The sequence below is a fragment of the Glycine soja genome, chromosome 2 (assembly GCF_004193775.1).
Source record: "Glycine soja cultivar W05 chromosome 2, ASM419377v2, whole genome shotgun sequence".
Taxonomy (NCBI): Eukaryota; Viridiplantae; Streptophyta; class Magnoliopsida; order Fabales; family Fabaceae; genus Glycine; species Glycine soja.
Window position 1 is genome coordinate 28812736 of NC_041003.1, and position 16152 is coordinate 28828887.

The 16152-nt window shown below is 33.0% G+C and overlaps 1 protein-coding gene and 1 pseudogene across 1 annotated transcript; one reads left to right on the plus strand and one right to left on the minus strand.

Moving 5' to 3' along the window:
* The first annotated feature begins 635 nt into the window (after positions 1-635).
* LOC114392091 lies at positions 636-3563 on the plus strand. Its single transcript, XM_028353130.1, has 4 exons — positions 636-1242; positions 1539-1594; positions 2138-2208; positions 2685-3563. Exons 1-4 carry the CDS (start codon positions 967-969, stop codon positions 3362-3364), a joined length of 1083 nt encoding a protein of 360 aa, XP_028208931.1. The 5' UTR covers positions 636-966; the 3' UTR covers positions 3365-3563.
* Positions 3564-14681: 11118 nt separating this feature from the next.
* Positions 14682-16040, minus strand: LOC114374550 (annotated as a pseudogene).
* Positions 16041-16152: the final 112 nt, after the last annotated feature.

Genomic DNA, 16152 nt, shown 5'->3' on the forward strand with positions numbered 1-16152 from the left:
TTAATAAAATATATGTTATATTAACTTTAAAATTTAAGTCTTAAACTAAAACACAAAATTGATAAGTCTTAAACTTATCCTAAAATAAAATACTATAATTTATTTAGGTATTTTTTGACATATTATTTTCATTACTATAATAATCGAAAAGCATAAAAAAAATCTTCAAAGCCCCCGCATAATACATTTATGATGTGTGTAATAATAATTTTGAATTATCAATTCATCCTACATTACATTATAGAAAAAGAGTATGACTATTAGAGAACATATGGGTCCTTGTTAAGGAGAGTCACGGTTGCGGGCCCCACCGTCCCTTCTCAAAAGTATCAGCCATAGAATCACCCACTCCTCTCTCTCTCTCATATTCTCTTATCAAATTTAATTTTTAATTTTCAGTTTTTTCTTTCCCCTTTTTATTCTCTTATCAATTTTTCATTTCTCTAATTTTCTATTTGCCAATTCTCCCTCGTCCACTCTGGCACTTCGTCCGTACTCTGTCCCTTTCCTCTTTCTCTCTCCTCCACTGGCTATTGCCTCAGCCGGTCACCCTCCACACGTGCGTGACTCCACCAACACGTGCTAACCTCAACCATACAACACCCTCCTTTGCCTGGTGCAACAAATAAAAAGCGAGACAGGGAACCCAGAGCAGCAAAAGCATATATGGAGAGAGAAAGAGTGTGTTTGTGTTGACGAGAGAGCTTCACAAATAAACTCACAAAACCATATGATTTTTCTTCTTCTGGGTCTTTGAGACCATGAAGTAGTAGTTGTAGTAGATTATACCCTTTTGAGTTTTTTTTTTCTTCTCTTTTTTTTTTCTCCAAAATCCTTATTTCCCCCGAAATCTAGACTAGCTAAGATCTCTTGTGGGGTATTTGAGATTTCTTTTTTTTTTCCAAGTGTTTTGAAGAGGTGAATCTAGTTTGAGAGATATAGAAGAAGTCCATTAATCTTGCACCTATGAGGATCCGTAAGAGACAAGTGCCTTTCCCTCTCTTGCCGGCGACTTACTCAGATCCCAACCTGATCAACCGGTCACCGGTGATGGTGCAACTCAACGATGCCACCAAAGCTTCTTCTTGCACTCATCATCATGGTTCAACCACCACTGCACCCTCACCCCTCTTGGATTGTCCTCAGCCGTCCGATCAGCCTCTCCCACTGATTGGGAAGCCCACCAACGGCTCTGATGAGTCCTCCAGAGAAGGGCAAAAGAAGCAAGAAGAAGAGTCTTCGGTTAGTGGAAATATTATTGTTTCACATGAATCACCTTAATTTTTTCCTCCTTTTTCTTGGGTGGGGGGTGTTGGTTTTGTGAATTAGTGCACTTTTGTCCAACCTTTAACAAGGGGTTGGTGTAATTAAATTAAAATTATTATTGTTGTGTTGTTGTTTTTAATTTTTATTTTACACTACTCACAAAAGGGTACATTTAGGGGTAACCATTAACTAATAACCAACCTTGTATTAGTGGATCCCATGTATCTTGAATATTTTCCATTTTTTTTTTCTTTTTTTTGTGTGATTTGCAGGTGAAAGATGGGAGAAGGAAAGAAGAGGGAGAGGGACATAAGGGTAATGGTGCCAGGTAAGAATTATGAAGAAACCAATTTAGCTAGCTAGCTAGACATGAATTAAAATAGAGATAAAGACATGAAATTATTTCCTCTCTTATTCTCGTTCATGAAATCTTGTAGTAAAAAAGGTGAAAACATGGAGACCCATAACTCGATTTTTTAACCAGTACGAAAAAAGATTTTTTTTAAGAATTATTTATTGTTTATAACATGATTTATTTAGAAAAGAAAAATAAAAATACTGTTAGTGGAAATACTGTTGAATGAAAGTGTTTTAAATAAGAGCTTTGTGTAGCCACCATACCCCCTCTTGTGAAATGCAATCGTTTTTTTCTCCAAATTGGTTAAACTACCGTTTGCCCTTGAGGTGCACAAGCGGGTAGTAGAACCAAATGCTGGTCCCCAGCTACATCATATCTCTCACCCTTTTGAAAACATTACATTCCTTCTTTTTTAGTTTTCATCCTTTCCCTTTTTGGCTGTAAATTTTGTGTGTAGAGTGCATACATATGCGGTTGTTAATTGGTCTTTACTGGGTCTTCTTTTGTTTATAGGAGAGGAAGCATCTCATGTTCAGAAAAGCTGGCTGAAACATTTTCATCTCCAACAAGCCCTCCTAAACAAGGTAACAAAGATGCATAATGAGTTTGAACAATGCATGAATTTACCACTTGCTAGTCTTAAGATTGGTTGGGAAATGTTTAAACACATGCAACCTTGATTTTTTTCATACACCATTTTTACACCCACTTTAAACTCTTCTATCTCTCTTCATTACAACATATATCGCATGTATTCTATTATAATAAACTCTTCTATATCACTCTTCATTATATCATATATCACATGCACACATGAATACTTGAAGTGTATACACCTAAATGATACTCTTTACCAGTTATCTCTTTTATTTTTTATCATATCATATCATCTAGTATATCTATATTGTTTCTTCTCAATTTATTTGTAGCTATCTTGTAACAAATTGGTATGCATGCACAATTTTCCATTCTTTTATCTTTCTTCCTTCGAAATGGTGTATATATATAAATACCCTCAAGAGTGTCAAAACATAGCTTTTCAATTCTCATACACACACAGATGGGAGATGGTGCGAGGGAGATAAAGCTTTTCCACCCAAGAAGCGAAGAGGGGCCTTCGAGAATGCAACCGAAGATATCAACGTCAATGATGATAACAACGATAAGAAGAATTCGAAGACCAAGACGAAGAGAATGAAGATGAAGATGAACAAGAGTTCGAGGCAAGACGATAGCAATGAAGAAGAGGTAGAGAACCAAGAAGAGGCGGCAACAAAGGAAACGAAACCCGAACAAGCAAACGTTGGTAAGAAGAGGGTAAGGGGTAGTGCACTAATGGAAGGTTCAAGGTGCAGTCGTGTAAACGGAAGAGGATGGAGGTGTTTTCAACAAACCTTGGTGGGTTACTCTCTTTGCGAGCATCACTTAGGGAAAGGAAGGTTGAGAAGCATGACAAGTGTGAGAAACAAGTCCATTGGGACAACAAGTGTTGCACCAAAGAACAATATTGTGCCTCAATCCGAGCATTCATTCGGAAAGCAAACAACAAAGTCTAGTAGTAGTGTCACTGAAGAGTACCCTTTGGGAAATGATGCTGAAAACAATGATGAGAAGAAGCCAGTGATTGTCACAAAGAGGAGGATGAAGCTTGGAATGGTGAAAGCTCGATCCATAAGCAGCTTGCTGGGCCAAACCAACACTGAAATTGTTTCCATAGCCGAGGATAATGATAACAAATAGCCAAGTAAGGCAAAAAAAAAAAAAAAACACTAAGTGCTGCTATTATTTCATGTATAACTTTTGCTTGAAAAATATTTTTAATAATATGGACCTTGTTGTCTTATACCTACATGGGTGCAACTTCTTCCTAACAAACTAGCATGGGAGATGCTTTGATTCCTTGCTTCCATGTGTTTTATATGTTATCGTTTTCTTCATATTTTTGTGAAGCTTTAATTATTTTGTGGAGCTTTTTTTATATAAAAAAACTTACTTTTCTCTATTTTCTAGCCTGTGATCATGAAATTATTATTTATGTATATTGGACTGGGCAGATCTGATGTTGCAGTTGAATGCAATATTTATACACCCACTTGATTAAATTATCTAATGGAGTATATACTTCCCCGGTGGATACTCGATCATGGTCACCGAGTCTTCTTTGACCAACCATACATCTTGAACTCTCACGTGATGAAGTGTTGTTAACAAGATTGGAGGAGAATAAACAATTCATTAACATTTGGGTGATTAATTGAATGGTTCGATCGATATGTCTTCCATGCACACTTGGTCTCAACAATTGCGTACACTTTCATTAATATAATACAGGATTTACATACATATAGGTCGATGATAAATTGAAGAAAATAGTGGTCTTTAATGGATTTTAATTTGCATTAAAGTTTTATCAACGTTATTTAAACGCAAATTTGTATAGTATTTGCTATTTCAGTGCTTTCATATATACCACAATCTCATATCTGATGCATTTATTCTCGCATATTTGTTGCAACTTGGAATCTATAATGGGGATCATATGAGGTAGACCTAAGTAGTGGAAGCCGAACAATATCTATGGTTGAGTGGTACTATTATTAAAGAATTGATAAACTATTTAATAGCATGCATGACTTTTTCCTTTCAAAAAAAGCATGCATGACTTTTTCCATATTCATTTGAGACTTGTTTTTGCATGTTTTTTTTTTTTCCGTATATCAATAGAAATTTGAAAAAATTTAGACAAAGCAATTGAAAACAAAAATTTAAATTTTGGTTAATATTACAATTAATCCTCAATTTTTATTAGCATATACCTTATGATATTGAAGTTGTAATAAATTCTCCTCAGTTGCTGCAAGAGAAACAATTTATTTCCAGAGTTCAGCTTTTGGTTCATATTGAATGGAATAGTTGCCAACTTTTTTTCCCTTTTTCTTTTCCACGACATAGCCTTCAGACGTTTAATTCGGCATCCAAAATAAATGTCTATAAGAAGGATATTTCTCCTTAACCAACGTGTTTTGAAATTTATGCTATTGTGTTGCCATCAACTTCGAAGGCAAAAGATATGTTTAGTCAACGGTAGAGAAATAGAAAGCCATCGGGACGTAACAAAATGATATCATATTAAATAATTTTCTCATGGGACTTTTGCTATTTTTTTTTATCATTTTATGCTAAGCCTACAGGTTGTCAAAGAAAACAATTAGTTTTTTTATTAAAAAAACAATTAGATTTTTTTAAAAAGATGAAATGCACTTGATATTTTAAAAATTAAAACGGTTGGATGCATATAATTCCACTATTTGAATATTAAAAATTATAACAGATAAATTATATACAATTATATATCTCTATTGTACTAACAGATATAAAACATTTATTTATCTTTTTAATATATACACATATTAAAAATATGCCTTAAAAAATTTCCCGTCATCGGAGGTAAAAATTGTAAATTAATGAAAAGTATGATGATGTAGACCCCATGGTATGAATAGATGATGTCGATCAATGATTAAATAAATTAAACATGTTTAATTCTATATACTTTTTGTTAATTAAGAATAAACTAGTTATATCCGTGCTTCCGCTGTAATTTAATTTCTAGGGGAAAAAAAAAGTTGAGGAAGTGATGACTTGAAATGGGTCAATATATGAATAATTAAGGTAGACCCCTAAAGGGAGCACTTTAGCAGTGCCTGATAGTACAATAACAATTTCTCTGTTGTACAAAGACGGTAGAATTTCAGCATATCTGGCTAGATCAATAAAGTTTTGTTTGGTCAATGTTATAAATGACACAACATTGGAGCACTATATGTAGTTCAATTAATTTAATATTCAATATAATATAAGATTTTTTTTTTATTTTGTACAAAATTTAAGGTCAATATTTTTATTGCTGTTTCCAATTAATATTAGTAATCGAGATAAAATTCTAATATTAGGTTGAAGACAATAAACGCAATTAAGCCTTAAGTTTCTTAATTTGATTTTCTTGCGGACCTTAATTTCCAAGAAAGCTTCATGAATTAAACAAATGTAATTTATACAAGTATGTTTTTGACCTGGTAAAAGTCCCTGCATTTGTTTGGTGCCGTTGGAAAACTTTGGTGTAGTTCCATCTCTTTCAAATGGTTGTCTTGGAATAAGTGGAACCTTTCAAGGATATTAAAGGCGATGGAGTTGATGGGGCTGATTTTTTCTTTTCAAGACAGCTGATGAGTATTTCATTTTTCTTTTCAGTGGTTAATTGGTATGTATACAGTATACTCGTGTATTCCATGTTCGTAGAGCAGAACAAAATCCAAGTTAATTTAATTGTCTAACTAGGAAGCTCAACTATGGATCTCAATAACTCGAAGAAATAGTAATATCTAACTCAGTTGAAAGATATCTTGGATTCACTCAAACGAAGCACATAGCTAGTTAGCTTAGTAGGTTTGCTTGCATTGCTTTCAGGCATTTATATAGCCCTCTAATTTAATTTTGTGGCATCAAACTTCCTATCCTATGGATTAAGTTTTGTGTCGGGTCGTGCGTTTATGAGGTGCAAGAGAAGTTGTATCCGTGAATTGCATGTACTTTATAGGATATAGCTCTCACTTTGTAGAGTGGATGAGGTTCAAAATGTATACGGTGCAATCAAAATTATGGCCTAGATGTTTTAATGCTTAAATGTCAGGATTGTAGTTAGCTATTTATTTGTTTTTTTCTATTTTTGGAGCTTAAACGTAAGAATATGTATATAGAAAAAAAGTAAATAAGTGATTAAAGATAGGACATTGCTCAGATTAATTTGCACCATCCATTAAAAATGACATTTAAAACTATTATAGTGTACAAATATTTAACCTTTTTCTTTTAATAAAAATAAGAATATCTTCTTTGAAAACGAAAAATCAGTTGTGTAAAGTTACCTCTCATCATTCAATTTATTTTCTTTGAGTAGGAAAATATCATCATATATGGTTTTTTTTTTTTCTGAGGCTGAGCCATTAAATGTGACAGAGATTCTTCAGGATGGAGACGGTTTTGGATGGAGACTGCCAGCACCATTCCACAAGAGCCATGAGCTCCACCCAATTTCTTGGGTAGCCACAACCAAGACTAGACAGATGAAAAAAATCACAAAATCACAAGGAGAACATAGAGAGAGAACATTGATTATACCTTCATAGTTTGGTTGCTTTCTCACAGTTCCAGTACTTACTAGGACAACCTTAAAAAGAAAAATCTTTTTGAAGTTATTTATCCTACATAGAAGCTTGCATTGTTTAACCACATGATGATAAAAAAAAACTTTGATATTAAATATTAGAAAAAAAAAGAAAATAAATAATTGTCTTAAAAGCATAACCTAACCTAGCTATCTCATAAAGTCACTTTAAAAGAATAATATAGAAAATGAAACGTTATAATTTATTCTGTTTCATTCTCTTTTCAAACAGGAATGAAAAATTTTGTGTTCCATCTTTTTATAAATTACCCAAACAATGGATATTTTTAATTCATTCTATTCTAATCCATTGCGCTTTATTCTTTACCACCAATCCAAACATAGTCTTAAAGAGTATATATATTTTTGTTTGTGCAATTAAGGTTAACATTCTTAGCTCACCTTAAGTCGTCCTATCATACCTCCTTGAACTTTAACAATTTTCCTGGCCTCCGGTGCATCCATTTTAAAACTTAAAATGAAAGTTCTATATATTATCTAACAAAATATATTTTCTTAATCATAAGAATTGATTGCTTGTTTAACTAGAACCCGTTTTCTTTTATCTGAAAGCCATGTTAATCTCCTTCAATAATATTGTTAAATCTGAATAAGAACTGATTCTTAAACTAAAGTTGTAAAAACTTGCATTGCATGTGTTCTACCAAAATGTAAATTTTGTAGACTTCTAATTTATTCAAATTTATTTAGTGTCTTTTTAAGTATTACTCTCTAACAAGTATGGCATTAGTTAAAGAGTTCGGTGCATTAGTAAAAAATAAATATTATTATTTTTAATTTTTAATTGGTTGATAATATCTTTTTACATATATCTTTCACGAGTATTAATAATTCTATCAAATACAAATTAAATATTTTTCTCAATAAAGATTGCAAATTGTGATTTGTCAATTTGCGGGAATTAACCTCTTTAAATAAACATAGCCCCCTTGGTTAATAATGCTCCTTTTGAAATTATATAATATCACATGATGTGATCATGATTTTAAAACAGCCGCAAAATTGCAATTTTTTAAAGTCTCCACAATTATATTATAATGGTAATTGCGGCTACATTATATCCATCTTTATCCATAATTTTGCTGGTCACTGCTAATCACAACCAAACTTCAATTTTACTAACATGTCATTTAAATTTATAATTTTTTTAAGATATAAATAAAGGATGAAATATACTGGAAGTATTCAGTCTGATTCTCTAATAAAAAAAGAAATGTCAGCAACAGATAATTTATATATATATATATATACCCAAAAATATTCAATTTAAAACAATGGCTCCGGCATTAAGGGATCATCGATCTATCGCAATTCAGACGCAGAAACATGTTTGTTAATTGCCATTGGTGAAAGATGGGTTAAAGGGGTCTTTTCAATGGTTCATCAAGGCCACTTGTCAGCAAAGAAATTGCAAACATGCCTAAAAGTTTTTGGGGGACCCAAACAGCAAAGCAAGTATTGGCAATAGCATCCCTTTCCTTTCCCTTACCCCAGTGAGATAAGATATTCAATGGCATGTGGCCAAGAGGCCCACCAATGCGACACCAATCTATTATATGTATGTTACTACACAGTTCACCGCAGAAAGGTCAATGTTATGTGGCACTGGGTTAATTTATAATGCTCAAGTGTGTTTTACACCAAAGCATCTTTCCAATTCCTCATTCGTCTAAATATTCACGTAAAAAATAAAAATAAAAATAGTGTTATTCCATTAAAGGCAAAAGCAACCGTCCAGCACAAATAGTTACAAACAAACAGTAGAAATTGTAGTGCTCATAGCCAGGCTGGTGCGTATAGCTCAAAGCCACAATAAAAACAATTGGGTATATCTTTTTTTCTTTTTTTAATTTAGTATAACACAGTTATCATCTATCAGAAATAATTTTGTTCGACATAAGTAAAATTCGTAGGCAACAAACACTCTCTCCTGGGCCTGGTCCTCATAGTTTACGTAATTATATATTCAATATTTGAATTCGAGATTATTGATTGAGTTTGAACAAGTTGATCAACGCATTTGGTGCTAGAAATTGGTTATATGGGGATTAAATTCTTGCTCTTTAATCATGGAAATCACAAATCATTTGAAAATTGATTCGTATTCTGCCAGGAGCTAGTGGACCCGCTGACTCTCAAAAAGGTTGTACTATATACCAACAGAATTAATTGATGTATCCCTTTATGGTTTCCAAGTTTATTTATACAGTGAGAAGTGGTTGTCTCAGCACTCGGTGCTTCATATGGGAGAATAGGAAAATTTGAGAAATGGTGGGGCTTGTTGGCTCTTAGTCTTAGCTAGGTCTATCATGGGATCTATATAACTCTGATTTTACAATGGCATATAAACAATTTTTTTTATTATCAGAAAGTGTGCTATAATTGTTGATCTTTGATTTCTAATTTCTAATACACAGAAGAAAGAATATTGATTGTGGTAAATGATGATAACAATAAGAAGTAAGGCTAAGCATGTGACCCTTTGCATAATCATTAATTTCTGATCTGCATTCAAATTATTATTGGAAAACTAGATCACATACTCTAGTGAGAACAAAACACATATGGGGAGAGGGGACCATAGTATATATAGCTAGCTGGACCTTGATGGAGATGCCATGTAGCTGAATTAAATGACCGGCCGTCTTGGATTGTTACTCAGAATGATCGATGATTAACTTGTAGCTTCATTTGTTCTGCTTTTTAGCTTGGGTTAAGCACCATTGTAGCAATTAATCAATCACTCGCGTAGACATTGCATTTTTGTCAATCATGTATGTCCTCATGTAGGGTGGATATGCTGATCAGTAACGGCTGTACATGAAGATTTGTAGACCCTCACGAGTCATGATATATAACTTTGCCGACAAATAAGAATAATGCTATACATTTAGAATACCATTATTGTTAGTGTGTAAACCAACCTGATTATATTACTCAATCATATCTTAGCATATCATTAGTAGAATTTGACTAAGAAATAAAATGGCAAACTCTTGTTGGATGTGCCGATATATGAATTTGTTGAGTAAGTGTAGAGAGTTTATAATGTGTGGATCAAAATTACACCTGGATTATATACATTACCCGTTTGGGAAAAAAATGAGTTTAGCTAGGTGCACCTACACCTCTACAACTATGCAAGTATTTTCATTCCCCACCCCACAATGATTTTGCATTGTGGATATGGTAGTTGTGATATGAAGTTACAAAAGTTTACATACAAATATGTTCAGCATTAATCAATTAAGGAGAAAATAATCATGTACCTCGCAGTCTCATGAGAGTGTGCTAGTCCTTAAATGGTGGTGTGCTACTCTTAATTTGGAAGTTCTCATTTGACTTTACTCTTACTTTTAATGAGAACAAGTCATTGGGTGTTTCTTGGACCATAATATATTCGAGAACAAATTACAACCGCCATTGTGATTGTGAAAATTTTTAAATCATTATTATGACCGTAATTTCTAGCATAAAACTATGAAAATAAATAAGCAATAGCAGGAACTTTGGTCTATTGACTTTTCGTGCACATATTATCTGATAATCTCCTGCAGTGTCCTTCGTTAATCCAAGGCATTACTAATCTTTCAGCTTAGTGCTTGGTGTTGCCACAGCTAAACGCAATTGAACAACGTTACTATAGAATAATTGTCTAGTACATAGTGTTATATGTAAAATAAATGGCAGTGTGTGATTTGTTAAATGGATAAAAAATTATATATTGGGCGGCATGAAATGCTGTGGATGGCTTGTAATTAATTTATCCAAACTAATTTATCTAGACATTGGATAATACTAGAATTTTATTTATGCACAAATTAAAATTGCATGTTAGTGTTATTAATTGTTATGCTCCAACAAATTGTAGCCTTTTCTAACTGGATAAGGCAAACGCCAATAACATGGTGGTTCTAGTAGCGTTGTCATGTAGCAATTTGTTTGTGTCCCATTAAAAGACTCAAGAATTGGTTCATTCCCAGTTCCCACTGGCCATGCGTTGGCCTTCAATTACTCTTTTGGTTACATCTCTAAGTCAATTTCATTCACTGTAGCATAGATTTTAATGCAAAATGTATAAACTGAGATTAATTTAAGTACATTTAAGTACACAGCTGTATTCATCAAGCCTTAACTCCTCCAGTGGAGTTAATTCTCCTACATGCAGTCCAAGTCAACATGTACAATAGCACTATTATTGCCTAGTAGTAAAACAAATGGTGGGTATTTGTATTTTTATATTGATTATGTCATTCTGTTTCCATTTAAGCATTTGTGTTCTTGAAGAGAGACCATGCTAATAAATAACATATGTCATGATCTTATGCATACACTAGTTACAAATTTGTTTATGTATTTGTTTCTTCCCTGAATGATTGACCTAAAGACATTTTAAGTATGACCCTTAATATTTTTCTATTATATATTCGTTTTTGTTACAAATTTTCAACACAACTTATAATTGTCCATGTATACCATTTAGTGTATAACTCAACAACAAAATTTGTTCTTTGCTTTGGTAGTTGTTTACAACTTATTTGACTATCTGTTTGTTGCACTTCTTCTATGTTAGCAAGCAAATTATTATCACTACTAAGAAAAATGTCTTCTATGTCGATTGAAAACATCCTTTTACATTGGTTATTGACCGTCTTCGTAGAGCATGTCGTAGAATGTGAAGCCTCTATGATGACGGTTCTGACAACCGTCTTAGATTGTATCAAATTTTAAGACGGTTTTGACAATAAAATCGTCTTAGAATATAATTCATTCTATGACGGTTTAAAAGTCAAAACCGACTTAAAATATATCACATTCTAAGACATTTATGTCATAAAAATTGTCTTAAAATGGATTACATTCTAAGATGACTTTTATGACATAACCGTCTTAGAATGTGACACTTTCTAAGTCGGTTTTGGCTTTTAAACCATCTTAGAATGAGTTACATTCTAAGACGGTTATGTCATAAAAATTGTCTTAGAATATAAACACATTCTAAGAGGATTTTTACGACATAACCATCGTAACCGTCATAGAATTATTTTTTTTAATTTTTCTTTTTTATGAAATGAACATCATCCAGAACAATTGAATCATGAAAATTGAAATACAATATATATACAAACTCTTTTACAATTAGTATATCCATGAATGTAACATGAAATCTCATGAACATACAAATAGAAGGGAATTCAATAAGACACAGATATGTACAATTTCTTTGGAGCGTCTCAGAAAATTAATCACGTTTTGAAGACCAGTGTCACCAAAGGCATCTACACTACTACTTCCAGATGAAACACCAGTAGTGTTATGCTCCTTCTCAACCCATTGAATATGAAAAGCCTCAAGTTGACTATGTAGTATTTTATTCTAAAAAATGTAAACAAAAATTATGAAATAGAATGATAGCAACTAGTATGGTACAATAATATGTATAGGAAATCACTACAAGCAAACATGATGTCATATGCAGTTCTGACTTCTATGCAATAAAACCATCAACATACAAATCATTAATGCATCTCCCTCCTTGGCAAAATTTCCAAAAATATACACCTATCTCACCAAAACAAGTGCAATTGAACAGACGAGACAAAAGTAAAATTATGACAGGAAATCAACATATGGATTAGGAATCCTCCAAAAAGAGAAGAGGAAATTAACATAAGAAAATGAAAATGAAAAGACATAAAGGGAGCAACATTGTCTAATCCCAGACAAACTCAAACAATACCTATACTAGTTGTACATTAATAATAACATTAACAATATTAATAACTCATTTCCCAGATGAATCAAATTAGAGAACAAAAATTTTGATAGTAAGGAAACAATCATGTAGCATTCATTCAATATTATATTAACATAATAAACCTGATATGTAAGCATCACTAATACATAATTAACAGTTGACTGCAAAAGATTTCCTTTTGTACTTAAGCACATAAAAAATAGTCAAGAAACATATTCTCAATCACCTATTCATTGATTTCATTGTATTTCTTCTTAGCATCATTCCTAGACTTCTCTAGTCGTACCTTTTCATCTTCCCACTTAGTCTGTAGTTCATTCTATCAAACACGTGAATTATAATTTAAAACTTGTCATATTTATGATATGAAAAGCAACCCATAAAAAAATATTCAGACACAAAACAATTGGTACAAATCCAAAAATGACATGAAGAACAAGGAAAATAGATAAAGTAGAAAGTATTCAATGTTGAAGGGGAAAATGACAAGTGTGGAAGCAAACCAATATATCAATAAACATTTCTTTCATAGTTATTTTCCATAGCTCACATCGGCATATCCTCAAGCAATAATAAATTATATAATAGAAAAAGCTTGGCCCAATGGGACAAAGTAAACATGTTGGGGCCAGGTTGCTTCTTATTACTCTCAAAAGACTCATGCTTTATTCTTCTTTGTCCCTTATATTGTTTTGTTTGTACTACATTATTTACTATCAATGTGGGATCAACATCACACCTTTGTCATGTTTTGTACTAGACATCTCGAGCGTGAAATTTACAGAACTAGACATTGACAGGTGATCCAACAATGGGTGGTCCAATAGGCTCAAAAGAAATAGTTAGGATAGGCTATAATACTATCTTAGAATTATGATTTAGACCTAAAATAACCCCAAAGAAAGATCAAGAGGTGAGGGATGCCCCCACATAAATACTTCATTTTAGTCATACCAGTAGTCAATGTGGGATCTCTGATTAAGGCAACTATACTGTATAGCTAGAAAGTAAAAATAATAATCAATTACCATCATACATTATGGATGCACAAATCGAATATAATGATTTTCAATGAATCACATATATTGACCACTACATTGCAATCACACTTTAATAGTTGTATGTACATTATCAGCAAAATTCCTAGGATTAATGGTACTTAACTAGATATATGAAAATATCTTATCATATCCTTTAGCCACCATCTTTATTTATCTTATCATGAATTGTTTTCCTTATTAGCTAATATTTGAATTAATATCAATTCAGCATTTATATATCTTTTATCACATTTTTCTTCCTCAATATAGAATCCCTCCCTTGATATCTAAAATTATACAACTTCATAATATCATAACGGTACCATCTTCCCTGACTTGTGATTTACAATTTCATTGTATCCTAAAAATATGGAATCATTTTGTTTTCAATAACTTTCCCTTTAATTCAAAGAAGTCCTTTATCATAGCAATACCATCCCCCGTGACTTGTGGTTTACGACAACATTGTCTATCTTTATCAAAAAATGTAATTGTTTTGTTTTCAATAACTTTCCCTTAATTCCAAGAAGTCCTCTATCATGTTGTATTCTTATTCCAACAAATTTAGGTATCTCTTGAGTCACGGAAATGACAGATCAACTCTATAAAATGAACATTTTTAACTTTGTGAGTTACCTTTTCCTTTTTGTTCCTTCATCATATGCCATTGTTGTTTGCAATCAACGTTCCTTGATGGATGTTGTGAGTTAACCAAACAAATTCAAAAACAAGTAGATTTTGAGTAGCACAACAAATACATCAGTGTCCAAGTAAAGAACAAATTTTGATGAAAAATTACCAAAATAAGCATTAATGTTGGTCAACTACATCTGAGTGCAGAACGTCTGTTGGAGTAGACATGGTTTGCATCTGCCATGTTACTCTCCAAAGTCAATCCATGAAGAATTCATTTGGAACTCCTCCAAAGCTCAGAAGTGCAATCAGATGTTTAGATAAATATCCTCTCTTTGGCTTGTTGCTGAAACATTTAGGCTTCAGATCAGGTAGCAGCTTTTAAACAATGCTAAAAAATATTTTCCTCATTCTTATGTGTCCTTTCTCTCCCCACTTGGATCCCTATGAATTTTTCACTATGATATAATCCACCCATTTTGCAGTTCCGTATCCAACAGCTACCACACTGTGATCCAAGTCATTTCTGCAATGCCCATCGAAAACACCCTACATATGGTAGGTAATCCAATCAATATTACTATAAAAGCTAACCATATTTGGCATATCATAACACTAAGTTCATAATTAAACATACCCCACTATAAAATTGGAAATCCCTGCCCGAAGCCTCCATGGCCACACTGAGGGTTTGGTTTGCAAGTGCCTTCAATAGACTATGTTCATTGTTTTGTGGCACATCATGATACCCGCTAATGGTCACAACTTGGGTTTATTCCTGTCAATGGAACTAGTGAAAAAATTTTAGTTTCTATGCTATTATTAGATTGGAAGTATCTGACAAAGATATTAGATTTAATATTTTTTAGCTTACCTTAGTCATCTCGCAAGTACCTTCCTCCATAATGTATGGATAGTCTTCCTCTTTATGGAGTTCACCATTTTCCACTATAAAGGAGAATGCATAGTCCATGAGACCCCCATTGCAACCATTGTTGTACGTTCTGTCATAGTCAATCAGCTCTTGCTCAGACAGTGATGTCAAATTTCCCGTAACTATCTAGTTTATTCCCTCAACTACTGTAACAATGGAAAATGCCCAGTAGCTACCTGCAACAATCAATATTAATGGTTAGAATGAAGTTTGTAATATGTGTGGGTCGTTCAATATTGGAATAATACTAGCTAAGACATGTTATAATAGTAATATTATCATTTAAAATTAATAATAGGTTGTGGCTGATCTAAGCTTCTGGTAGTCAACCTTCTTAGCCAGGTAGTTTGTCTAGTCTTCCTTAACGTAGTTGGCGAAGGAGCATCTGAAGGTGGAGGGGACCTCTTAAGGGTGTTGACATGGGTCCTGCAAAAAGTATAAAGACAAAATCAATAAACACAACCAATTAGAACAACATATAAGCATGAAATTATAAATATCCACAAATGTAAAATGTAATATACTTGATTTCATATATTAAACATTACTTGGGTATACTGCAGTTACATACGCATATTCTCCCATAAACCTTCATCATGATCATTACGAGTTGCATGTACATCATCCTCCTCATTTTCACCATTTATGGAAGGCATGTGTGGGGAGAAGATGGGCATGTCGTTAACATCAAGTGTTGAACCATCAATATCGTAAGTGATACCACTTGTTTTTTCCTGTAGAACAACTGACCGTCTTGAGTCGCTCGGATCTTCGACATAAAACACTTGTTTGGCTTGTGTTGCCATGATGAAAGGCTTGTTCTTGTAACCAACCTTTTGAAGGTGAACCAAAGTAAACCCAATTTTGTCTTGACGTACACCCACATTTCCATTAACCCAATTACACTTGATTGGTGTG